Source organism: Perca flavescens, chromosome 5, assembly GCF_004354835.1.
Source record: "Perca flavescens isolate YP-PL-M2 chromosome 5, PFLA_1.0, whole genome shotgun sequence".
NCBI classification, from domain to species: Eukaryota; Metazoa; Chordata; class Actinopteri; order Perciformes; family Percidae; genus Perca; species Perca flavescens.
In genome coordinates this window covers 21,213,523-21,240,073 of record NC_041335.1, presented here as the reverse complement: position 1 = coordinate 21,240,073, position 26,551 = coordinate 21,213,523, and the positions used below count along the sequence as shown (strand labels likewise).

Genomic DNA, 26,551 nt, shown 5'->3' with positions numbered 1-26,551 from the left:
CAGTGTCATAACTCCTTCACAAGGAAGGCTCTGCTTTTATCTCTCTTCCTCATGCATACTGACTAAAGAAATTACTTTTTTTTCAACATAGCATCCTATTTTGTAATTCTACACCCTTTTCCCCTTGCCTCAGCTAAACCTGAAAATTAACCCATCATCCATCCAATCATCATCTGTCCACTCTTCCTTTTTCTTTTTTAATCCCTCCTTTCCTTTTTCTCTACCTATTACGCCGCTTCTTTCCCCTCTCACAACATAAGAGAAGACATGGGATGTATTATAGGCCCAATACCTCTCTCTGTACCATCATTCCTCCTTTCAGTCACCCATCCATCACCCTACCTCCTTGGAGGGGACCCTGGATCCCTTCCTCCGTGACCACCAGCTTTCCACCATGGCAATGAGGCAGGAGAGCACCACGCCGGCTGCCAGGACGCAGAAAACGCCGGCAAAGCTGTGGATGTCCAGGGCGCTGCCGCGCTGTCGTGTTTGGACTGAGCTATAGAGGTCGCAGGGGCTGTCCTTGGGCCACCACTTGACTTTCAGTATATCCATGTCACCGTTCTGCTGGAGCTCCAAGATTCTGTGACATAGGCAGGAGACGCAAGCATGTAAGCATAGAGCCATGTACAGTAAGGATACTTTACACACAGAAGCTACAAATGTACACATTTTTGTAAAATACTTACAGTAAGCATACATGAAAAGGTGGACATACATGAATGAATGAATGAATGAATGAATGTGTAGTTGCATGAATGAGCAACAAGCCGGCAAAATTCAGAAGAGTAAGATAACACCGTGCAGAGTGAGGATCGCTATTAGGTATGATAATTGATGGTGTCTGAATGCCATTTGAATGATTACAGAGTCATAAACGCTTTTATTAAATCATGGAGAATGAAACATATTTGCAATATAAGTCAACTGCACAAAACCTGTCAACACTGCAGCTTTTACTGCAGTTGCCATAGCTTCTCTCTTCCATTTGAGGGCAGTGTTTGCCAGTTGAAATCCTCCCTAATCCCTGACAACCATATTGGGCTGTCAAACTCATTATGGCCAACATTAATATGTTTTGCAGCACAGCGCGAGTACACTGCCACAATGTCATTATGCAGCCTAGCTTTAGTCCCACGATTGATGGCTTCAGAGAGGATACAGCTCAGAGGTTGATGGGGTCCCTCTGTTAGCCTTCAGCTTATTATTTAACTGGGTCGTTCGTTTTGGTTTGGAGGGGAGTTGCAGACACAGACACACACACAGACACACAAACACACACACACACACACAGACACACACACACGAACAGAGGCTGTGTTTGCATTCGGCTGGATATTTAACAATGTGGCATGGAGGAGAGAGGAGCATAGGGAAAGTGAGAGAAAAAAGGCAATGTGGGAATGTGTGTGTGCGTGTTTGCCTCACAGGCAAATATACTGTATACTAACAGAAAACAAATAGAAGCAAATAATCCCTAAAAGATAAAGTAAGCCACCACACTGGTTGACACCGACAGGGTAGATACACATTCAGAAATGAACAAAGTCACAAAAGTTGACTGCATGCATGTCAAAGCAAACTTAAAACAAAAGTCCTACATGTGTACCTAGAGACAGATGTTTGCAATTATCTGCACAACTTCCCGGGGACATACCCCTCCTGCAATTTCAGTGACAACACGCTGACATGAATTAAAGTGCCCATCTTTCATCTCTTCATTTTTTTCTCATGCGGAATACACAAAACGGACTGAAATCAATCAAGAAATGCAAATGAGCCCTGTAGACAGTTTACATAATTAATTTCATCCACAATAGCCAGAAAAAAACATGGCTCATTTCAATGTAAATCAGCTAAACAGGCTCAGCACGTTGCTCTATAACCATGTCACTCTCATTTAGGGACATTCTCTTCACACTTCCTGGGCTCTATTGAGCTGGTGGGACTGGGGAACTACATGGGTAAAATGCCAGTTGGGGTTTTAATTGATGGGACAGCGAGAGAAAATAAGAGAATAAAAAATTAATCTAAACAGCAAATCCACCAACAGTCATTCTAATACAAGATCATGTCCACCAACTGCCAGCTTGATTGTGGGATTGTTTGGCTCAGATCAGTGCAGATTAGTGCCAAGATTAGATGAGACTTTGTGTAGATGATATGCAACATTGACTCAAAACAAAGGAAATCAAACAGATCTGCAATAGTGTGTAGCAGTAGTAGTAATAATAGTGGCAGCACTGGCCTAGTTGCATGCCCTGGTTATCACTCTACTGGCATGAAGAAAAGGTAGTCAGCGTAGAAATTCCTCATCGCATACCAATCCTGCATCTGTTCTTTTTCAGCAGTGCAGTTGGCCCTGCTCCTTTTCTTTCAAACATGTCACTATTGGAATCAAGTTACTTTTGGACTGTAACAAAACTGCAACTCACACTTCTTTTAAATGAAGGCCGAAGGCTTTGATGCTGCCTTCCTTTAAATAATTGTTAATTTCTTACACTTCACTGTAACTTTTATTCTTGTAATTACTATCGGTATTATTCTATTTTAGTGGTTTTTAACTGCTCTTTCATGTTTTATGTAAAGCACTTTGAATCGCATTGTTTCTGAAATGTGCTATACAAATAAAGCTGCCTTGCCTAATATTGTACTGTATAACACAAGACTTGAAATTGCTTCATGCTTGACCACTCCTTGCACCCTCTGAGTGCTAGATTGCTGATTGCTGGAGGAGCAATAGCGCAAAAACACTTTACCGTTGCATGCAGGGCGCACTGTTGATATGCAAGTTGACATTGTGAAGGTTAGGTTTTTGAACAGCACCTGCGTTTAATCAAAATTCAAAAAGCATTCTTACACGTTTGTTTTTAGCTGATGATAGTATCACAGAAAAATCACTGTTTATAAAAGTTAAAACAAGCTTTTTTTCCCCAAAGTGTCGTGCCTATCATACAGTACTGACCTTTTTTTATATCACTCTGACAACAGATGCTTCACACACACAAACAAGCCGGCACTCTGACAGACGGCTGCAGAGAAAGACAGATTACACACAGGCTAATGAGATGGAAGAAGAGCGACCCCACCTATCAAAGAAGCCAGGCAATGTTTTGTCAAAATATTTCATCACTTCTTGCTTGAAAGTCTGCCAACTTTCTTGTTTAACATGATGTCTTTTCATGTCTGTCGAGAGAAAGAGGCATGCTTTATGTTTGAAGTTGCTGTCTGTTATCTCTGCTCATGAATTGACTGTCACCAATTTCATGTCGCACAGGTTTTTGTATGGCACTTGAGGAGTGGAAATAAGCGGTTGCATTTTCCTGTTTCATCTACTTTAACATCTGTAAACATAATTACTATTGACAGTAAATGTCTTTGTGGCAAAATTCTACAAATGGGGTTTTACTAATGACCTTTGATGGAAAACAAATAAACAGTGGAAATGGTAATTAACATGTCCGTCCTAGAAGAAATAGCAATGGCAGCAGAATTTTATTGTCAAATATCCTATAGAAAACCCAATGATTTCACATGTTTATGATCATGTTGTGTGTTGAGATTACTTGCTGTATCTTTAAGTTAAATATATACTTAAATTTTCAAATATGTATTCAAAATCCCTAAATGCCTACATTACCATAGCCTACTCCAGACAATCAAAAGGGTTCCCAAACAAAACAAAGAATAACTAAAAAGGCTTACTCCACCACTTGATCAAAGATCAAAACATTTCAAAAGGAGACTTTTATCAGAGGAATAATTAGGATGTGTGTCTAAGCTGTATGTTACTTCGAGGGAGGACAGAGATTCAGGACAGTGCTTTCTCTCTCCCCTCTATTACAACGCTGTCTGCCTGTGGAGCTCATCATCTATCATTCTGAACTAATTGACCTATCAGAGTAATGCAAAAGCTGCTTCCCCAATAGGCCTTGAATCAAACCCTAACGTTGACATGCACTCACAAGAACACGCACACACATTATCGTTGCTTTTACCTTTTCATTTATCTAATTGATGTTTAGTTGCCATTATCCTGCCCATAAAAATACACTGATTTAACTCTGCAATAGTAGAGCGAGCCTGGGTTTGGACAGAATGGTGCAAGCCAAAAGTGAAGTGGAAGATGTTTACGTGCTAAAATATGAGGGCAATCCAGACATAATACCTCACAAATGGAATATGAGCTCAGGAGTTCAGAATGCCTCCACACATGTAAAATCGGTTACCACCGAGCCAAGAAGAGACCTCTGTTTAGTCATGGCATCCAAAACGCAAAGGAATACTTCAACTCTGTGAGAAAAAGTGAGCACGATGATGATCATTTTTATACATAAAAGCGGTTACAACTGCTCTCCATTTATCTCTATCCCATGGCTGACAGGCAGGATGAAAAGCCACTGTAAGCTGCCTGACAAAAACATGGCTTGAGTCAAAGGTTTCCTGCAGTACACCATCTGTCTAGATCTCTAATTTTTCTGTTGCTGTCTCACTAAAAGCAACGCATCTTCCTTCGAAAACACAAATTTGCCTGTGCACACGCCAACACACAGCAGCACAGATAGAAATGTTAAACATGCACAAGCAGTGAACGTGTTTTCTCACACTCAAAGCAAAGCACGGTTTGTTTGAAACAATGACAAACTGACATAAGTAGCTAATTACAGTGTGTGTGTGTGTGTGTGTGTGTGTGTGTGTGTGTGTGTGTCTGTCTGTGTGTGTGCGTCAGACACGATTTTTATGTCCTCATGAAATATCCACTTCATTACACCGAGTTTGATGAAGTTCATGATAAAGCACAGGAGAGGAAATCTGACATCTGATTCATTTTCCCTACAGCAGTGTGCTTTTCCCTGCACAGATATCCAAAACTTTTTGGATTTAATGTCTTAATATAAAGAATATAGAACAGAGCGAGTGTACACTTTAGATGTTTTCTTTCTTCCTTCCGGGTCTGGGTCTGCCCAAGGCGTCATCAGTCAGCACATCGCTGCCTGAGGTATCAGGATATAGATTACTTTACAGTTTTTTCCAATTGCTTACAGACAAAATCTTTTCATGTCACACGATTTTTTAAACCTCTCACTCAAAGTGCAAAACTACACAGCAAATCTCCAAAACTATAAGCTATTTCTCAACCTTTCACTCAAATTTCAATTTCATAAAACACTTTTTTCAAAACATTACAGACAATTATCTACCTAAGACACAACAATCTGACTTGCTTTCCTTTTCTAAACACAACCAATCAAAATGCTACACTTATTTACCAGGGCGCGCGCACGCACACACACACACACACACACACACACACACACACACACACACACACACACACACACACACACACACACACACACACACACACACACACACACTTGCAAACACATTATGTCATAACTGAACACTAACCAATCACTGCTTTAGTATAGGCCTATACATAGGTCAAAGGTCAGAATACCTGCTTTGAACAATGGATGCCAACAATAGACAGAGAGCAAGGGGAGTAGGAGGGAGAGACAGGGGACAACAATGAGGAGGAGGAGGAGGAGGGAAGAAGAGGAAGAAGGAGAGCCATCTCTGATGAGATCAGGGCCAGACTTATTCATCATATGATCAACCACGGATTGACCAATGAGACAGTGGCCTCCATACAGCATGCAACCATCTAATGACTATTTCTAATGACTTTGTTTTGCACAGAGTGCATACAATCTCCCTCCCCCCCACCCACTGAATGCAGTGTTTCATTTTGTGTGAGGAATTTTGCATTTCGTGTGTGCGGTTTTGGGAATTGTGTGTAGAGCTTTGAAAAAAAGAGACATAGTTTTGAAAACGTGTGTAAGCAGCTGGAAAAAAAAACTGTAATCACTAAAAATAACACCTACTACATATAGTTGCAGTCTGAGAACATACAGTAGAGGTATTAGTGTCATGTTAACATCTAATTGAATGCATCACTGTCACAGTATATGTGATTTAAGGGTTTCAATGTAAATGCATGCTGCGAGCAGCGTGCGTGACTGGAAGAAAAGGGTATATGATAGGTTAAATGTAATTACAAAACAAGTGTAATCGGTGTGTCTATCCCGCTGTTATGGCCTTTTTTGTGTGAAACAGCTGTCCTGTGTGTGCATGTTCAGCATGACTGTCTTATTATATAGTAGGTGTGTATGGGTATGGTGTATGCATGCGTGCATCTCCCTGTGTCTGTGTATATGTCCAGGAAACAGCTGGTGAGCTGCATTAACACTGTGTGTAATGAGTTAGCACCTTGCTTTAAGATCGTTGACTTTGACTAAGGAGATCTAGAATGACTTTAACACTCCCACTGGCTGTAAAAGCCAATGAGCAAGGGTTGCCCGTGTGGCGGGGGGGGGGGGGTGGGGTAACTGATGTGCCTCTGTGTGTGTTTGTCTGTGTGCGCGCTGTCTCTGCCTCCCTGCTCTCTCCGCAGTGGCGGGTAACTGCGTGGACTAGATGTTGCCATGGCAACTCTTTGATAGCAGTCTTGATGGTGGGATGATCACACATTATTAATTGACTCAAGCTAAAAAAAAAAAAAAAAAAAAAAAAGAAAGAAGAACACTATAGTGATTTGCATAAAGGAGCAAGGGACACTAGACTTGAAGAAAGAAAGATTGGGGGAAGAAGGAAAATGTGAAAGATGAGAGAATGCTTCGAATTCCATCAGGTGCACAAGACACATTCATGGTAAATTATACTGAGATCACACACAGGGAGGGAGAGGGAGCGAGAGAGGAAGTGACACACTAAGTATCACATGAAAACCACAGTATGGTCGCACATATACACTGTGGACACATATTTAAGCTAGAAAACATGATTGTTCACATAATGGAAAGCCGGGAAAGGAAATGAACAAAAGATGCTCTTTCATTTGTTGTCTCTCTCTTTCTCTCCTATGGAGAAACACACAAATAGGCTATTGTACAAGTAGGACCAATTTGAGTTTTAGACCTTTGGAATGAGGACACTTTTGCAACAATAGGTTTTCCCACACTTTTCCAAAGGGCTGTTTAGGTCTTAAGACTTGTTTTTTTGTTAGGAATAGAATTTGGTTTAGTTATGGTAAGGGTACAGGCTGCTGTTTGGTATGTGGTTGTGATGGTTAAGATAGTTAGGGGTTAGGGAATGCATTATGTCTCCGTGGGTCCTCCCAAGTATAGAAGAAGAAGAATATATATTCCATGTGTTTGGCTTATCAAAGTTCTGTATGTAATTTCTTCTACACAAAAATGCTTCATGTTTAAGTATATACAAAAAAGGGGGACAAGTGTTACCTGTAATACCTAAAAAGTGGGCTTTCAGGAGTTTATTTGACTTAATTTGAGCAACATCTATTTGTAACGGTTTAAATGAGCAGCCTCTAATGTTATAAATGATACCACTAGTGGAGTGAAGATGGACTGTTAAGAGATTTCATACTGTGTTGCTGCACCACTGCTGGGGGATGGGGAGTGTATTTCTAACTCAAATGGATGGTGGGGCCAAACGGAGACTACAGACTACGAAGTGAGTTTTTAAAGCCTGTTATCTCAGCACCTGGCAAACTGATCGTTGAGTCATTGATATTGATCAACTCGGCTATCAACCCCCCCAAGGTATATTATGGCCATTTCTGCTATGGGACAGTAAAAATCTCACTTATTGCCCCTTTAAATGCACTGTAACGCCATATATTGTGTTGATTCTGCAGTCTTCCCCAGGCCCATCCATAAGGCCCCTATAAATACAGGTTATGTCCCATGCTGCTCTTTCTCTAGTAGCAGGTTTAACTGCAGATGTAGCCAGTTAAAATGCAGAGTGGTGTGGGTTAGATGATCAAGCATAATGTGAAACAGTTCAGTGAATTTCAGAACTGGCTAGAAAGACCTCTTAACTGTCTCTGTGAGAGGTGTTGAGGCATAGTGCGTCATCGCAGAGCATATTGCTGTCTGAGGAACAGCGGAATATGTCTTCAGCAGCCACGACAGTCATGCTCTTTTATAAGACTATTCTTCTCCTGTCACCTCTGTAGCAAACACAATTTTAAGTTGGAGACAGTAAAAAGTGGAAGTTGCAGTGAGGTGAGAGGTGGAGAGAGAAAAGTTGAGTGTGAAAATGTGAGGGGAGCAACAAAGAAGAAGAAAAAAGCTGGCAGTGTGTTCAATCTGAATGGATGGCAGAGAACAAAATCATACAATGGGGGAAATGAGAGCACAGGCGAGAAAGTACAGGGGAGACAGGATAGCAGAAGAGAGCTGAGGAGGAGTAGAGACATTTTCACATGGAATGAGCAGACAGGGGGTAGAAGACAGGAGGGATGACAGACAGAGGTGTTGTGCTAAAATCAGTTTGTTGCTCTGAGGAGACAGTTGGATGCCAGCTCCTTAAATGAGAAGAACACTGGCTGCCTCACTGGAAAACATGAAGGAGAATAATATTCATATTACAAAGTAAAAAAACAAAAATTGCAGGGTCAGGTTGCAGTTCAACATTTTGCTGTCAAAGTTCAAGCCTGTCTTAGAAAATATGTGATTTATTTGTGAAAGTATGTGCACTAAAACAAGTACAGTGAGACAGACATAGGGCAGGGTTTTTACGGTGAAACCTTGAGTGGCTGCAGGTTTTTCAATTACTCTGGGTAGGTGAGAGTGACATAGTGATTATGGGGGCCAGCCTTTAACTAGAGAGCTGAGCTCAAGTACCCATGTCAGCCAACAACCCACTGAAGTATCCTTAGATGCTGAATCACCACAAGCTAAAGGCCCGCTGAACCTAATATTTGGCCTGCCTGTGGAGATGAGGGGGAATTAATAAAGCATCAGATTACTATCATTACGTCATGTTGCGTTTTGCTATGTGACCTGCCTCGAGGAGCAAGCCAAACCTGTCAAATATATATCCAAAAGAGGCTACTAATTGACCTGTGCTGCAAGTACTTAGTTTATTCTTCCAAATCACTTTCAACTTTTGCGAGCAGGAAAGTGACACCGCAGCATCGACCCAGTCCGAAAAGTGCACCTGCTCCTGATTATTCCCTCCCTGTGTTTTGGTGAACAGAACAAACAAAACAAAGCTGAGAGAAGCTGAGACTAAAGCATACTGACCCACAGTCACATCAATACTCTGGAAAGTCTGTTTATTCAACCACAGACTGCTGCAGTCGACTCAGACAGAAGAAATATTGTTCCGGCACTGGTGGTGCATATTTGAGTTTGCCTTTGAGCAGGTTTATTTTGGTGCCAAATATAAAAAGAGTGAACTACAGGGGTCTCTCTAGTGACCTTCCTTATCGTACACTGGGTATTTACACTGCCTCATTTTAGTGGCAGAGATAACATGCTGGCCTCTATCTCGCAATTTACATTGTACACAATCTGGCTGGATATTTGCTGAATTTCTAAAGCTCTGTGCACATTAAGGAGAATAGCACATATTGTAGCTGTCCCAGACTGATTTGACAGATCATATTACTAGGGCTGGGCGATAAAACGATAACGATATGTATCGCGATAGACACATAATCAATATCAATAGAAAATGCGGTCGATAAAACGTTCGATAACTTGTTTTTCTTCATCAGAAGAAACCAGAGGTTGTGAATCAAGTTTGGTTGCATGAACAAAGGCCCTCACTCTCTGGCAACCTAGCAACGTGGGGAGTGACACTCTAACAGCCAATCATGTAACAGTATCAAGTTTGGTTGCGCCACATCGCTGTCTCGTGTTCTTCAATAACAGAACCGGCGTGGAGTGGAAAGTGAGTCCCGCAGCGAGCGAGGAAATCGTTGATAAAACCATAGACAGTATAAAACAGGAAAAGTCAGTATGGCAGTTTTGGGGATTTTATAAGTCTGACCGTAGTCAGACCAATGTCGCCGAGACCGTCGTCCCCCACCAACACTGGTGCGACCACAAACTTGTTTTACCACTTTAGCCGCGCTCACACTTTGGAGCACAGCCGTGTTAAGCCATCAACGTCCAACAACATCTGCAGCTGCAACACGGCACAAGCAGCAGAGCACCATGGAGAGTCAGCGCCTTACTAAACGCTACAAAGAAATAACGGAGGCAGACATGCTGAGCACTGTCCAGAAGCCAGGTTACCAACCTAGCACTAAACCTGCAGAAAATAGTTCCTTCTCAGGTTTCTTATATTTACTTTGCACTATTTTATGACACTTTATTAAGCATTTCTTACTTATTCTTTAATTTTGCACCTTAATGTTAAGAGATAATTGTTAAGTGTTCATTGTAATTTTAGACCTGTTTACATTTGAATTATTTGAGTGTTTTCCATGGTTGTGTTGACATTTCTGCTTTTATAACTGAGGGGATTATAATCAGAGCAGGGTTAAGTTTAAAATAAAAATGTTTAAATTTAATATATTTTTCTCCTGGTCCTTATTTTAAATAGGTCATAAAAAATATCAATAATTATCGATATCGACCGATATGAAAAACTTATATCGTTATACAGTTTTCAACCATATCGCCCAGCCCTACATATTACGTACTGTTGAACTTTCTCAGACATCCTGATTATTTTAAACATGTTTTAAACATTGATTTTCTCAGTACAAGATCCATATCATTACCATGATGATGAATAGTTATAATTGCATAACTTTTATCTTGGCCAAAGAGAATCACTTTTTTTTTCTCCTTTTCACCACACCGCAGTTTTCGCAAGTTCCCGCAGTTTCATCGCATAAAATTGCATAAATATCCCGCATATTCCATTGCATTTTTTAAGAACACATGTTGCAGAATCAAGGATTTTTGCCCACAACAATCACAAAAAAACTCTGGAAGGACTGTTTAAAAGGCATGGAAACAGAGCACAGGTCACCGTAGGAAACAAACACAGTAGAAACATGAAAATGCCACAAGGAAATGAAACAAACCACTCCAATGTTCCAACGCAAGCCCGTCCTAAGGTTAGGCATCAATGCTAATCACTGAGACACCATGCTTCCCTTTCAATTAACAGTGTGTCACTAGATTGAAATTCAAGGAATGGATTAAGAGAGGTCATTTACCCACGGGTCTTTGGTTCCTCAAGTAAAGTTTGCAAATCTTAATTGTTCCAATTAGCACACTCAGGGTTCAATGTCATACACTTTGTCAACAAAGTTTTCAATTAAGCACCATTAAGCCACATTGTGTGGGTGAACTGGAACAGATTATCAAAAGTCAAGCAGTCATTAACCATCATTAACACATCAAGAGAGTGAGCGAGACAGAGAAACAGAAACAGAGAGAGAGAGAGAGAGAGAGAGAGAGAGAGAACCCCATCATTAATTGTGATTAATAAAGATTTAATGAATGTACTAAGTGTGTGGGCTGAGTTTTACTGTGATGGATTGGTAGAAAAGACATATACTGTACTGTATATATATATATATATATATATATATATATATATATATATATATATATATATATATATATATATATATATCACCAGAGAGGGAGAAAGATTAGATTGACACTTGACATTAAATCAATCTTTTGTCATCTGCAACAATGCCAGTGTTGTAAAAACACTCATACACACACGTGCACACATATCCACACACACATTTGTTGTTTTGCTTACCACCCTTGGAAAAAATGCATTATTTTCACCCATGGATAGTGATTTCCATGGATTGGAAATTGAGGGCTTCAGAGCCACCATCTTAACTTGAACGTGTGTGTGTGTGTGTGTGTACATTTGAGTGACGGAGAGAGAGAGAGACGGTGAATCATATAACTTGCTGCCCAGCTTTTTGGCTTCTTTAGCAGGAGCCTTGATCAAGCCTTATTTCAGTAATGCATATAGCTCATGGTATTATGGGACTACAAAGAGCCTTAAAAATAAGGCACAGACTTTTCAAAATAACTGTATCCCAGTTAGTGATGGGAAAGCACATGAATTGTTGCAATTGTTACTAGCATTGTATGCAACTGTCTCTTATTCCATTCTGCTTTTACTGTGGTCTTTTTTTCCCTTACCATTGGCTCAAGATGGAAATCTGGATTTGGAGTTATAATATGACATAGAAATGGTCAAAACAATGAATAAATCAATAAGAAAGTGAATTAAGAAAGACAGCCACCCAAGAGTAAAACAGCAAGTAAAACTATAACTCCGTTTTCTCACTGAGGATTTTAAACTAAGTCAAACTTTTCTCAGTAAAAATTTTTTTTTTTTATACAGAAGTTCCAATACTTGAGTTATTCTTCTAATACAATAAACACAATGTCAACAAGCTAAAGCTGTTTCATTCTCAAAAGTGTTATACAAACTGTGGGCCATCAAGCGCCACTCTACTGGACAGTGAGAGCTGCTCCATTATCTCAGGACAAATGTGACAAATTACAAACTTTACAAAAGGAGGCAAAGCTCTGCTCAGTATAGTTATTTATGACACAAAAAGTATTCAATTATTATTAATTATTTTATTGATACATTGATTAATCGTTTAGTTATTAAAAAGTCAGAGGATAGTGAAAATGCTGATCAAAGGGGACCAAGGTGAGACTTCAAGTGTCTTGTTTTGTGCGACCAACATTCCAAAGTCAAAAATATGTTTATGATTTATAATATAAGACAAAGAAAATCAAAACACCCTCACACTGGAAAAGCTGGAATCACAGAATGTTGACATTTGTTTAATACATTACTTAAACAATTATCAAAACAGTTGCCTATTGATTAATCAATAAATCAACTAATTGTTGAAGTGACTTACTGACCTGATTTTGTTTGCTAATGATGTCATCTGTTGTTAACTGTGGGTGTGATGGTTTTCTCTCTGCAGTTTTGCAGGTATAACACTGAGTTGGCAAATGTGTACACCTAGTAAACCTTAAACAGAGCTAACCTGATTTCAATTGAGATTCAGGTAAAAAGAAACTCTGTATTGGCTAATTACAAGGGCAATTAGAGAGGCTGTTTTGTAAAAACATTACGTTTACTCATGTATTGAAAGCTCTTGACTAGTGAAGCCAATTTCACCTACAGTAATACTATCAAAGTGGTCCTTCAAAAATGCCCAAAACAACTGTGACAAAGAGCTAACAGCGTTGGAGCAGATATTCAGGTATTATACCCCTCCTCTGCAGTCTCTGTTTACAACCCTTCTGCTGCAACTAAAATGTAAGATTTACATGGACAAAGGCAGCTTTAAAAGCCATTTATATGTGTCCTTCAATGGTGCAATTTGGTTTATCTCTATCATATACATTTTAGAAGAAAAACTCCACCACACGATTCATTAAATTTCACTTCAAGGTTTGCAATAAACAAACTTTCACAAGTCAGTTCATCGACAGTTTTTTAACTATTGCTGACAATTTTATTGCCATGAGTGCTGCTGAGATAAAAGCTTGCCGCAATACTGAAAGCATCACAAACAAACCTGTTTTTACGAGTCATATACAGTTTACTTTGTATTAACTAGGATCCAGAGCCCTTTAATATCACTTAAAAAAACTTCTAGTGAAGGGCTACTTTCATATTAGTGACACATTGCTTACTGTGGTTGGACTTTAATTTATTGTCTGGTTAAGATAGGAAATAAATGCATGAAAGAGCTAAGGCTGTACAGGGAATAATTAAGAAAGGATGCATGGATTACTGGATTTAAGACTGAAATAAAGGCAAGTCTGTTCCAAAGATATTAGTATGGGAGGAGAGAAAAATAAATAATAAGTTATCACTTACACACATATGCATAGCCATTGCTATATCTTTTATGTAGGCCTAGTTAAACATGTGGCAGTAAGGGAGACACATTAGCTGGGTTCAGGAGCAAAAACAACCTTCTGACACGGTCATATTACTCACATCAAACCCATACTCAATGAAATAATGAACTTCATCAAGCCCTCTCTGATCCAGTTTTTACATCTTTGGAAGTAAATGTTTATATCCTTTTCATGTGGAAGAACATGTGCTTCTAAGATATGAAAACAAACAAAAAACTCAAGCCCTTACAAACTTCCAATCCCTCACAGCTGTCAAAAATCCTATCTCATTTGGCGAGGCTGATGGGCGATATCTTTGTTGCGGTTACTTTATACAACCCAGGTCTTGAAAATTACAAGCCACAGACTAACAGGCTAATGTCATTTGTAGAGAATGAAGCCAGCCTCTGCTGCACGCTAACCACAACAATCTAACCCATGGTCTCTGAGGTGTCATGTGTCTGTGATTGCAGCAATGATTTGTTGCTGTTGTGTACATCATTTGGCCCCTCAAGTGTATCATAGAGCATGCACCGCCATGTTCCCCACAGAAATACTGCGTACCATTGCTTTTTTCTTTTCTTTAGAAGCACTCAAATATCAGCCCTTCGGCCAGTGATGAACACTTGCCTGTAGCCAGGTCATAAAACAACAATATGTGTGTATCTTTGTTGTTGGATGTTATGTAACAAATGGTGTGACTATAATCAAATTCATATGGTAGATGTGGCAATCTTTGTTCACCCTATGTGTGCCTCAATTGAAAAGAAAGATTTTTGTGAAAACACTCAAAAACAGTATGTGTGGTGCTGTCAGAGTGTGATGTCATACTAATGAGCATATAATTCATTTACTCTGAGCTGTTTAATACTGACATTTGTTGCACTCTCCACACCGAAGCTGGTGTCAAGATTGAAATTCTGCAGTCCTCCTGACCATAATCACACACAAAGAGGCACCTTATCTATCTTGCCATCGAAATGTAAAACGTAACCGTGTTCAATATGCACAATAAAATGTCTAGCCCGCAGCTTATCTTCTTAGACTGCAGCACCCTCATGATGTCCATCTGCTATGGATTAAATCTTCTATTTTAAATGTTCACACATCAATGGCTGCAGACACTCACAGACATAAATAATATATGCCTGGGAGAGAGGGCTTATTTTTTTTTTGCACAATCTTGCCCCTTCAGCACTTCAAAACAACTTGTCAGTTGCTGTCAGTTTAAATTAGCGGACTAGCTCTTTATGCTACCGTTTTCTGACTCTGGTAAATCTGCAGGCTGTCTCTATCAACCCCCCACACACACATTATTTGTTTCACAGTGCCGACAAATACACACACACACACACACACACACACACACACACACACACACACACACACACACACACACACACACACACACACACACAGACAGACAGACAGACAGACAGACAGACAGACAGACAGACAGACAGACAGACAGACAGACATGAAGTGGTACGGCATTTGCACTCTGGCAATGGCTTCTTCCAAACAAACAAAGTGGTTGAAAACGATGAAGTTGTAGCAGTCTGTCTATTTCTACAGACATTGCCCTTCTCTCTTTCTCTCCAAAGTGTCAAAGCAAATACATTCCTTTTCATCTCTCTTAGTACCTCCAGGGACCTGCAGTTAGTAAACACTCCTCAAGTATGCAGAATGATACACACACACACACACACACACACACACACACACACACACACACACACACACACACAAATTAAGACATGCTCAGAAGTTGCAGAATCCCTCTTCAATTACACTGACTATCTGGATCTTTATCGGTTACTGGTATATTTATGTATTATCTCACGTTTGTGTTCTCTTTAGTATTTAATTTTCTCGTGTGTTAATTTTCTTGTTATCAAGATTTATTAACTGAAGATCATTGTCATTAAAAATAAATCAATAAAAACAAAAAATAAAACTTTAAAGTCCCTCAGAGGAATGAGCGTCTCCAACTTCAAATTGTGTTGGAATATATTATAGTAGTAAAGGGCACATAATCTATAAACCCAGCATATAATATATAAAAATTATATATTCTGAAAAAAAATTCTGTCTCTGTAAAAGAATGTATTTATAATTTCTGGTTTATGCAGGGCTCCATGGTAACTTTTTTTCCCCAAAGAGCATGTGTACTCCTAAATGGAAAAATTTAGGAGTGCATAAAGAATTTTAGGGGCGCAATGAAAACGTATCAAATAATGTACTTTTGTGTGGCCGGGTTAGCTCGGTTGGTAGAGCAGGCGCACATATATAGAGGTTTACCTCTCAACGCATCAGCCGCAGGTTCGACTCTGACCTGCGGCCCTTTGCTGCATGTCATTCCCCCTCTGTCTCCCCTTTCATGTCTTCATTATGTCCTGTGAAAATAAAGGCCTAAAAATGTCGCAAAAAATAATGTACCTTTCTTTAATAAAAAAGGACACAAGGAGACATTTACAAGCTAAGTGATTTCATTTATTTGAATACAAAAAGTAGTTTTGTAATAATTTCTGCTTCAAACTATTTATTTAATAATTATGTAATTATTTATACTTTAAACTGCTTTAAACGGTGTATAGTTCAAGGTTAATTTAATGTCATTGTCCAACACAGGATTGCACAACGAAATGCAGTTGTAGTCCCTTTATGCTACACAAGAAAAGCAGATCAAAAACTGTAGTGAATGTTTTGAATGTGCATGAGGCGAAATGTAAACAACAGCAAAAAAAAACACTGGTGAATTCTTTGGGCAGAAAATTTAAACAGAGTTTTATTTCCGCTTTTACATCTAGAGAGATTCGGTGGAGACTTTTCAAAATGACACGCAGACAACGCTCGCTGCAATATAATGTAGCCGAAAGCGGCCGCAGTGTGGTTAAATTTTATCTGAGACATGCACGTACGTGCTCTAGTAACACAAAAGACAACAAATTGAAACAAAAATATAGCAAAGTTCACGACACCTACTGTCCGCCGCATCCGCAAAAAACAGCAAGGATGAAAAAAACTACTGTTTACCCTAATTTGTAGTTGCAAATGCGAGTGAAACGCTTGCACTGTCAAGCCCTGGTTTATGAGCAATGACTTCCACAATCTTATATCAAACCAAATTCCTGTGTTTACAATTCAGTACCATGCCAACTAGACTACCACTGAGGGCATGTACAGTATAAGAGTGGGTACATCAACAGTTTAAGCTTGTGTGAAATGCATATGTTTTGTTGTTTTGGAGTTTAAAACAAACAGGGAGAGGTCTTGGTGTATGATGGAGTCATGTAATACAAGACTGCATCATCAGCATATTTGAGAGCGCTGCGGAAGGAGGGTCTGGCTAGTCCACACAGCATTCTGGGATGGGAGAAAAATGTGCTCTGGTTTATTCTGGCGGCACCTGAACAATCCCTGAAACGAAACATCGTCCATATAGATTATAAAAAGACTAAAGAAATGCCAGACAGAATGTACTGATACAGGAGCCATAGTTATCTTAACACTGAGACTGTGGTGTCTGACACATGTGCCTGTACTGGCATCTAATAAGGGCTGTGTGCAGGATTAGCACATGTTGGCTGATGCTTATATAATTCCTCCCATTAGTCTAATCTATATGGACACATCATCCCCCTGCCAAAGAAATCATGCCCCAGGGAGTGCAATGACTTCAGATCTGTGGCATTAACATCTGTATTAATGAAGTCATTGGAAAAAATCATATCCTATGTACTCTCTCAGTCTGTACAGGACATCCTAGATCCGTTCCAGTTTGCATACAGGCAACAGCGCAGCACGGAGGATGCTGTTGGCACTCTAATGCATCTGGTCTCAAAACACCTGGACGCTCTGAAAATAAAGCCTTATGCCTGGGTACTGTTCATCGACTTCTCCTCTGCATTCAATACAATAAAACCGGACATATTGTTATCCAAAATGGCTCAAATGGGTACGAATCCATATCTCATTCACTGGTACTGTTCATTCCTTAATAACAGGCAACAGCTGGTCAGGGTCAATAACACCTATTCCCCCATGGTCACAACCAGCTGTGTTGCCCCACAAGGATGTGTTAGCTCTCCTCTTCTCTTCACACTCTATACCAACGACTGTGTTACCTCTGCACCCAACCACCATATCATCAAATTTTCTGATGATACTGCACTGGTAGCTCTGATGAAGGAGGGGGAGGGGGCTGACCTCTATGTGGAAACGGTGAATAATCTGGCAAAGTGGTGTGATTTAAATGCCCTCATCCTCAATAAACAGAAAACTGAGGAGATTATCTTCGGCACCTCTTATGACTGCCACATTACACCAATAATCATTAACAATCAAACCATAAAACAAAATTCATCCTTCAAATACCTTGGAGTGCACCTGGACAGTGACCTTTCCTGGACCTATCATGTAGACTATATCTGCAGCAAAGTACAGCAGAGAATCTACTTTTTAAGGAGTCTTAGGTCATTCAGAGCAAGCAGCGAAATCCTGTTTCTTTTCTTTGTGTCAACAATTCAAAGCATCCTGCAGTATGGAGGCGCAGTGTGGTTTGGGGGCCTCTCAGTTCATCTGAAGACCAGGATTCTACGGCGCCTGAGGATTTGTTCCAAATTGGTGGGCCGTTCAGTGGAGAACGCGTTCACTGAAAGCCACGTATTGCACACTGTCAGACTGACTGACAAAATGTCCCAGGACTCTTCCCATGTGTTGCATGGGGAGTACCAAGAAAGAACAAAGATAAATATTTGTTCCTCTGTCAATATCTCTGTTGAATCAACACAGGATAGCAAAGAAGTGATAGTTCCCCCCTATTTTTACTTTTATCTATATATTTATGGCTATTTAAGACCACTCTTTCAGGGCAGCCCCCCTCATATTAATTAAGTATCTATTTATGTTTTATTGATGCCTCTATGTTTTTAGCTTTTGTTTTTAGGTTGTTGTGTTGTGATTGTTGGAGCTTGTATTGCAAGACAAATTTCCGAGTACACGGACAATAAAGTGCTATCTATCTATCTATCTATCTATAAATCCGGCCCATGTCATTCCTGTAGGTACTGCAGCCTGTGTCATTTGGTTGACTTAATAACACTCAGGCTTACACTAGTTCCACAACATTTCCCCTCAGTATTTTGGAAAGGTGCCGTCATAGAGTTCTGGGCTTGTTGCTGCAAATAGAAATTGCAATTGACTGGTCGGAAATGTAACTACCCCAAATGTACTGCTATCAAAGTAAAATAAATCCTCTCTTCCACAGGTCTGTATAAGCAAGACTCTTGGAGTGGTTAACAATAACTGTGATGATCAGGCAGACCTTTGCAGAAACCAGTGTAAATGTAGATGTTATCTACAATTGAATCGCTTGTATTGAAGTTGATTGTGTTCTACTCAAATGCAGAGGTGGGTGGTTTCTTTGCAAGGAAAAATACCATCTAACGCAGTAAACTGTTGTTTTACTTTGAACATACGGAAGTGCACCAAAACAAATCCAGTTGTAATCATCCAGGCTCCAGATTTGTCATGACCAGGCCACCAAATATAATCAAGCTAAGTGAAACATTTCTCTCTGTGGTGTCGGCTAATGCAATTCCTGTTAAACCTCCTCTTTGTATTTAATTAATCTGCATAATACAGAATGTCAGGATGAAAAACAGTTGAAAAAAATCACAGCAAAGTAAAACAATTATACATCTGGGATTATTTCCTCTCCTGGATATTTCTGTGTCTGTTTTTGTTTCAACTATGGGGACCAGTGTGAGTAAACTGTTGGAAACTGTCTTCCCGAGAGTGTGACATTGCCCCTGTGTCAATTAATTGCTTGTTTATTTTAATAACAGCCATGATAGGCAATATTCTGAAGCGCAACGCTCCACCGGATATGGAGCTATAAACAGACAGGCCTAGTCACTCACACACTCTGTAAAGCTCACACATTTTGGCCCATGCACATTCAATGTCTTTCCATCTTTTACCACCCATACACATACAAAAAACCCACTGACAGACTATTTTACATAATATAAATTATGACAGCTTAATGAAGGCAACATTTTAGTTTTTCCCTCCTCTTGAAATGATCACATGCTTGATCACGAATAAAGCCAACATGATTCTCTGTTGGGATGCAAGCAATCCTTATGTGGCCTTCACTGACACACTTCACCTCATATGACTGAACCTGCAATCTGGTGATGTGGTTTATATCGCAGCATTGCATTACAAATTAATGCAAGCAAACAAACAAGGACACTCAGCATTGTAGAAGCACAGCACACACAGCTGCTCATCAGCTGAGAGGAGATGAATGAATGACCTTTGTGTGGTGTGTGCAGACGTTACCATCCTCCTAATAGCCATAAGGGACCAAATAAATAGTGAATCAATGAATACATTAATAAATTATGTTACAGCTGGGATCGGTTTAAATACATCTGTCTACTGTTGACATGTTTCTGAGGCTCAACTTCAATGTGAACCGATGGAATGGTGCATGCTTAGGGTTAAGCAAGCTAGCTGCACACAAGTTGTGAAAATGCCATCCTCCTTTTTCCTCTAGAAGATAGATGTACAATTTAATCTGCTTTTTACTTAAGGTCTGACCTACAGAGCAGATATTTCAAGCAGGATGAGGGTCAAACTTTACGGGAGTGGACACTTTTATTGTTGAAATTAAGTTGGAGCACTAAAAATCTTACATGACCTGAAGTAGAAGAATATGAATGCATTTATTTTTAACAACTCTTATCAAATTGAAGGAGTGTCTCTCAATTTAAAACTGATGACAATATGACTGAGTTGAACAATATGGGGGGAAAAATTGCAGCTTGATTAATGTGCATGTGAAACATGTCCTTTGAATAACAAATGAAATGCAGTCGAGGATGCTTCTGCGTGTTGTTTACTGTTACGGCTCTTACCTCTGGGAGAAAATGTCCCTGTAGGGGCTGCCGTGCTGCATGGCGATACCATATCCACGGTCTGGTGCGGTGCTGCTGACGGTGTAGAACGAACAGTCCTCGTCACTATTAGCAACGTACTCCAGCACGGCTGCATCCCACACAAAGCCAAACCGACCGTACTTCACCTAAAAGAAAAAAACAAACATGTATACACAGTTAAAAGAAAAGGTGCTTCTTTACCTCAGGTTATACAGTTCTTTAAGAGATCGTGCCAAAGACTTTTTTGCAGCAACATTTTATATGTATCTGTTCGTTTTCATGTCATTCCTTTATTATTGGTTAAAGGTACAATTTCCCTAAACAAGCTTCAGTGTTTTCACTGCTCCTTGAATCTGTGTGAAGAGTGCTGCTGTGTGTGCTGTTGGTCGGTGTGTCTGTTTAACCGACACACACATGCAAGTTTTGCATGCAATGCGGCACCTTCCTGCAGAGGTGTGTGTGTGTGTGTTTATTTGTGCTTTAGAACTTAACCGCCGGAAAACATTCAGAAAATAACATTTTATTCCTCTGAATCACGGTCCTTCACCCACAGCTCACTCGACCACCGCTGCTCTCTCTCTCTCTCTCTCTCTCTCTCTGGCTCGTTGAGCTGTGGCCAACTCTGAATGCTGTGTTTACAAACTCCAACGAACAAAAGTAACATATTTACAGTACCTTTAAATGTGTACTTACGGAGCCTGTTTCTGTACTATCAGCTGTCTCTATATTTAGCCCATAATACAATAACAGTACATTTAAGTCTTTGACTCAGTGTCTTGGTGAAGCAACGTCACATATGTCTGTAAGAAGTGAATGGCAGTTATGGTTGAGAATATTTTTTATTTGCAGTTTAGCCTATCCTTGATCCACTAAGACACGTTCAATATAACTACTGCTTTGTATGTCTTTGTGGCTGAGCTGAATCATGGTTTAATGCATTAAGCATATGTACATCACTGTAGAAGTGATGTAAGAGGACTAACCCCCCCCCCCCGAATCTCGAGTTTGTTTTATAGAAATTAAGGTGGCTGTTGTTAACATGTCTTCTCGCCAACATTCAATAAATCTGTGGAAAAAGTGGAGAATAAACAACCTGGCTGTGATATTCACATCCTGACACCTGTTTTTGACAATTCTCTCTCTCTCTCTCTCTCACACACACACACACACACACACACACACACACACACACACACAGTGTGTGTGTGTGTGTGTCAGTGTGTGTCACCTCAGTTGGCCTATGTGTGATGACTAACGTCTGAGAACCGACAAGACCCTCTGATTGGGTAATTTCACAGTCAGTAGTCCTCTGAAGTGTGTGTGTGTGCGTGCGTGCGTGCGTGTGTGTGTGTGTGTGTGTGTGTGTGCGTGCGTGCGTGCGTGCGTGTGTGTGTGTGTGTGTGTGTGTGTGTGTGTGTAATAATTCACTGCAGGGCATCATAATGACTCATTTTGCTATTTAGAACCTTAAAAAGAGTGGAAAGAGCACTTTATTTCTTGAAGAATAATTTTATGGCTATTCATTATTGCTTTTGAATTGGAAAGATCATAGACTGTGGAAAGGAAATTAGTAAAAAAAAAAATCATTTTCAACAGATTACAATTTTACATTAGGGACTTCTCGTTATTTGGGTGAAAAGGGCCAAAAAACGTTATTATGCAGATCTGTCAGCCACATTGAAAAATTGTGCTAATCTCACTCTCAAGTGAAGATAATGAGAAGATGACCATGTCTAATGGCTTAGTTCACATACATAATTGGGGAGTTTGTCTTGATAGAAAATCAGCATTTATGTGAACATATAATAAAATTAAGGCCGGTTTTACTGCTCTGTTTACAAAAACAACTGATGTAAACAAACCCTAAACCCTAAAAAGGCGTGATCCACACGTTGTTGGTGTTTTTCTGATGGTTTCAGAAAAACACCAACAACGTGTGGATCACGCCTTTAAGGGAAAGAACACAGTGACAAGCAAAGACAAATGTGTTGATGCCTTTCAGAAGCAGGGACAGAGTAGAATGAATGTGTTTACACTGATTCATTAGCCATGAGTACTGCACATAATAACAAACACCACTGGCCTCTAAGACTAAGGGTAAAAGAGAATATGGGGGAGAAAAGGTTGCGCACATCAGGCTTTAACCTGTGTGTTGTCTTCCTGTCTACCATGCAATTTTTTATTTTTCTGGGTCAAAATTTATAGATAATGTCTATGTACAGGATGCAGAATTTTGTGCTACACCCCTGGGTGGGATCATGACGTAGGAGACTCTCGCCGGTGCCCAATTGTGACGAATGCCGATAAAGGGTGATGTTATTGTCGCTGATTAATGATAGATCAGATCCCATGTGATTTTTGCTGTTCACACTGAAAAAAAACCCAGATCTGAGTCACATATGGGCAAAATAAAAAATCTGATTTGGGCCACTTTTGCCTGCGGTCTAAACATACCAATAAAACTTCAAGCACAGTGTGTCTTCTCGAAGCTTTAATCAAATTGAAATATACTCAATAAAATAATAATTATAGCAATGCCAACATTGCACACAATCACATAAAAAGGAATTATCCCTACAATGAAAATGATGTTGGAGCCTGTGAAAGGAAATGCTCTTGCCTGCAGCTGCAGCTGTGTTTCATAAACAGAGACACTGTATCTGTGAACAGGGAGCACTTGATTTGATGTACCAGAACAAGTACTCTACATGCAAAGCATTAGTTTAATATTGGCTCAAGTTTGATGAATTACTAGAGACAACATCATGATCAGGGGGTAAAAGTGATATGTTGAATGTCAGCTTGCCACTGCTGTTGTGCTACCTCTGATCATGATTATGTAAGCAGCTTACATTAACTTTCTTATGGCAAAAAACTTTGGAGGCGAAAAACAAGGTTAATGGCCAGAGCAGTATGGGAAAGCCTTTACTATTCTCTTTATCTGACCACGTCTCAGTATATTAAATGTAATCGTACTTTGTTTAGTTGTTGTTGTTTTCTACTTTTTCATTGTACTTCTATCCCGACTTATTAACAATACCACTGCTTTCCAGTCCCTCCAGGATTTCGCGGCCTTTTTATGAGATTGTTGAGGCCCAAAATGCCTGATTTTGAGGGAGCTTTTGTAAAAAATTGCGATAAAAGTTGAGATGTCTTTTGTATTTATGACAGCAATGAAGTTGCGAGAGACAGCGAAATCCTGGAGGGACTGGCATTCCAAGTGTCTGATATTCAGCACAATAATATTGATATTATTATTATTATATTGAGAACAATATTGAAGAAAGAGGGTAGAAACTCTACCTTCTATTTGTCGCTATAGGAAGAGTAATGACACCAGCAAACATGATGGATGAGCTCGCCAGGATTATCTAGACAAGACAGCTTTATATGCTTCACTCGCTGCATTTGCATGCATAGTGTAACCTGGCAATGGACTCCAATTAAGGTGTTATCCAGGTTAAATTGTTTACTTGCACCTTTGACACCCTGTCATTGAGTCTCCATGTTTCAACTTAAACTACCGGTAGTTTCCCATTGCCAGACCTCATCTCCACCGTGTTTTTAGCTGAGCTAGACCCATAGACGGCTAGACCAGAGAATATGCAGTTAAAACAGATCGGAAATGCTGTTTTTCGCTCGTTGTTCTCCGTGAAGCTTGTAAGGAAATTTATTATTTATTATTTATAATTTATTTAAAGAAACTTTAACGTGTTAAGTTGAGAACGCAAGGGAGCATTACGGCCACTGTTGGAAAGAAATAGTAAGAAATAGATATAGAAAATGTGTTCCCCCCATGTTGCATGCCTTCACACACACACACACACACACACACACACACACACACACACACACACACACACATTTTACTTCTGTTTCGTGTCCAGAATTGTGACTATATTTTTGCCAAGGTAATTATCAGAAGCTATTTTCCTCAGATACACGGACAGATACTTTGTCAACAATTATAGTCACACACAACACACAGACACATACACACACACCATCACATCTAAACACCGTCCAAAGTACATTAGCACGCCTCCTTACAGAACACACAATCCCACATCCACCAATGAATCCTAATCATTGCATTGGACCTTGTTTTTCTCTCTCATGAATGTGACTCAGACAATCCAGTAAGATTCCTAATCACTACATTAAAGCCTTCTCAGAGCCTTCTCTCTTTTTTCTATCACTCACGCCACTTTTTAATTTCCATCCCTCCGTACATGGAGGAGAGAAAATGAACCTAATTCTGTTGCTGTTTCATTGTTTATGTTCTTATTTATCAATTTACAAAGGTTTTGTGATGGCAGAACTCATTTAATGAAGACTTAACACCACTGATCTATGAGCCCGAGCTAGTTTTGCTGCAGCTCTGATTTGCTTGTTTTTTTCCCCCAGGCAAATGGACAGGAAACGGGAAATAGGGAATAGTTAAAACAAAACTAATAATTCATAATTTTCCGCCAATATTTATAATTAGTAGTTTGAAATCGTCTAGTAAAACACATACCGGGTTGTGATTAAAATGTAAACATGATGCGCAATATCATTTGAACTACAGTTTAACACAGTCAAAGTAGAAATGTATTTGAATAACCAAAATAAAGAGAAAAAAGGTACTAAGTCATTAAATGATAACGTTGGGAATTTCCCAACTTTATTCTTTATAAAGAATAAAGAAATACTCTTTATTCTCCAACTTTATCATTTAATCACTTAGTACTAGTATACCACTGCAACTATACAACAGAAAGAAGAGGAAGTAAATAGTGTTAATATATTCACAAACAACAATTTCGACATTAGAAAATGTAGGGAAGGCCAAGTTAACACTCGAAAAATAAAATGAAAATGAAGTTAACCTTAACCACACTCTACTTACTATGACAACAGTGTTTCCCTAAACTTAAGTACACCGTAGTATTCGAATTACAACATACAAATAAAAAACATAATTAGCCAAAGTAAATTGATGTGAGCATAAGTCATAAGAAACATTTCACCAACACAGGCTTTTAAAGGAACATTTAAAAAAATCTTTTTAAAAACTAAAGTGATGTGACTTCATCCAGTATAGGTAAAACTAATTTTACATAGAGAGCGATAAAGAAAGCTTAGTCAAAAAAAAAAATAACCTAATTTCAGGTGGGTTCTCAGTTAAACAAGGCTACACTAGTTTCAGCGATTCTTCACAACTTTTATGAGCAGTAACTTTGAATCAACAGCATTGGTGAGGTTGTTCACGAAGTCTGGATTCACCATGAGAAAAACATTTTCAAAATGAGGCCAGTCCACTTCCTTCTTGATCAGCCGGTGTGTGTGTATATATATATATATATATATATATATATATATATATATATGGCTGTGCTCCTCAAAGTGAGCTCATACAATTTCTGACTTTGAAACTTTGTCTCAACGTTATTTTCCAATTATACGACAGAACCAACCCAATGAGTGTCTATAGGCAGGTTTCAAGAGGTCCTTCTATCTCACCACAGTTCAAACAGTTTGGCTTCAGAGTCTAGCCATGCTGAAACTTCAAAACGGCTAAACTACTCCAGGGTCCACTCTCCTCTTTCTGTTGAAATGTCTTTTTCTCCCTCCTCCCCTCTCTCAGAAAGATCCCTTCTAGGGCACCCAACATGCAAAAGGAATAGTAGATTCGCCCTCTTGCTCTAAGTTTCAACTCAAAAAATTTATTTTTCCTCAATTTCATTTTAGATTATAAACACTTTTAAAGTGGCACATAACAAATCGTCCCCTGGTGCAAAGTCAGTTTCTTAAATGTTCAGTATTTAGACTTCAAGCAATGGGTGTAAAATGATTTACACATGGGAGGTTCTGTGC

At 39.4% G+C, this 26,551-nt stretch overlaps 1 protein-coding gene across 1 annotated transcript in view; it reads right to left on the bottom strand.

The window, feature by feature from the left end:
- LOC114555092 (glutamate receptor ionotropic, delta-2) overlaps nt 1-26,551 on the bottom strand; it is a 235,516-nt gene that overhangs the window by 14,717 nt on the left and 194,248 nt on the right. Inside the window, exons 12-13 of the mRNA XM_028577198.1 lie at nt 20,672-20,838; nt 343-583 (exon numbers count right to left, since the gene is read on the bottom strand). Of these exons, the coding sequence (XP_028432999.1) occupies nt 343-583; nt 20,672-20,838 (408 nt within the window). The remainder of the gene's footprint in view (nt 1-342; nt 584-20,671; nt 20,839-26,551) is intronic.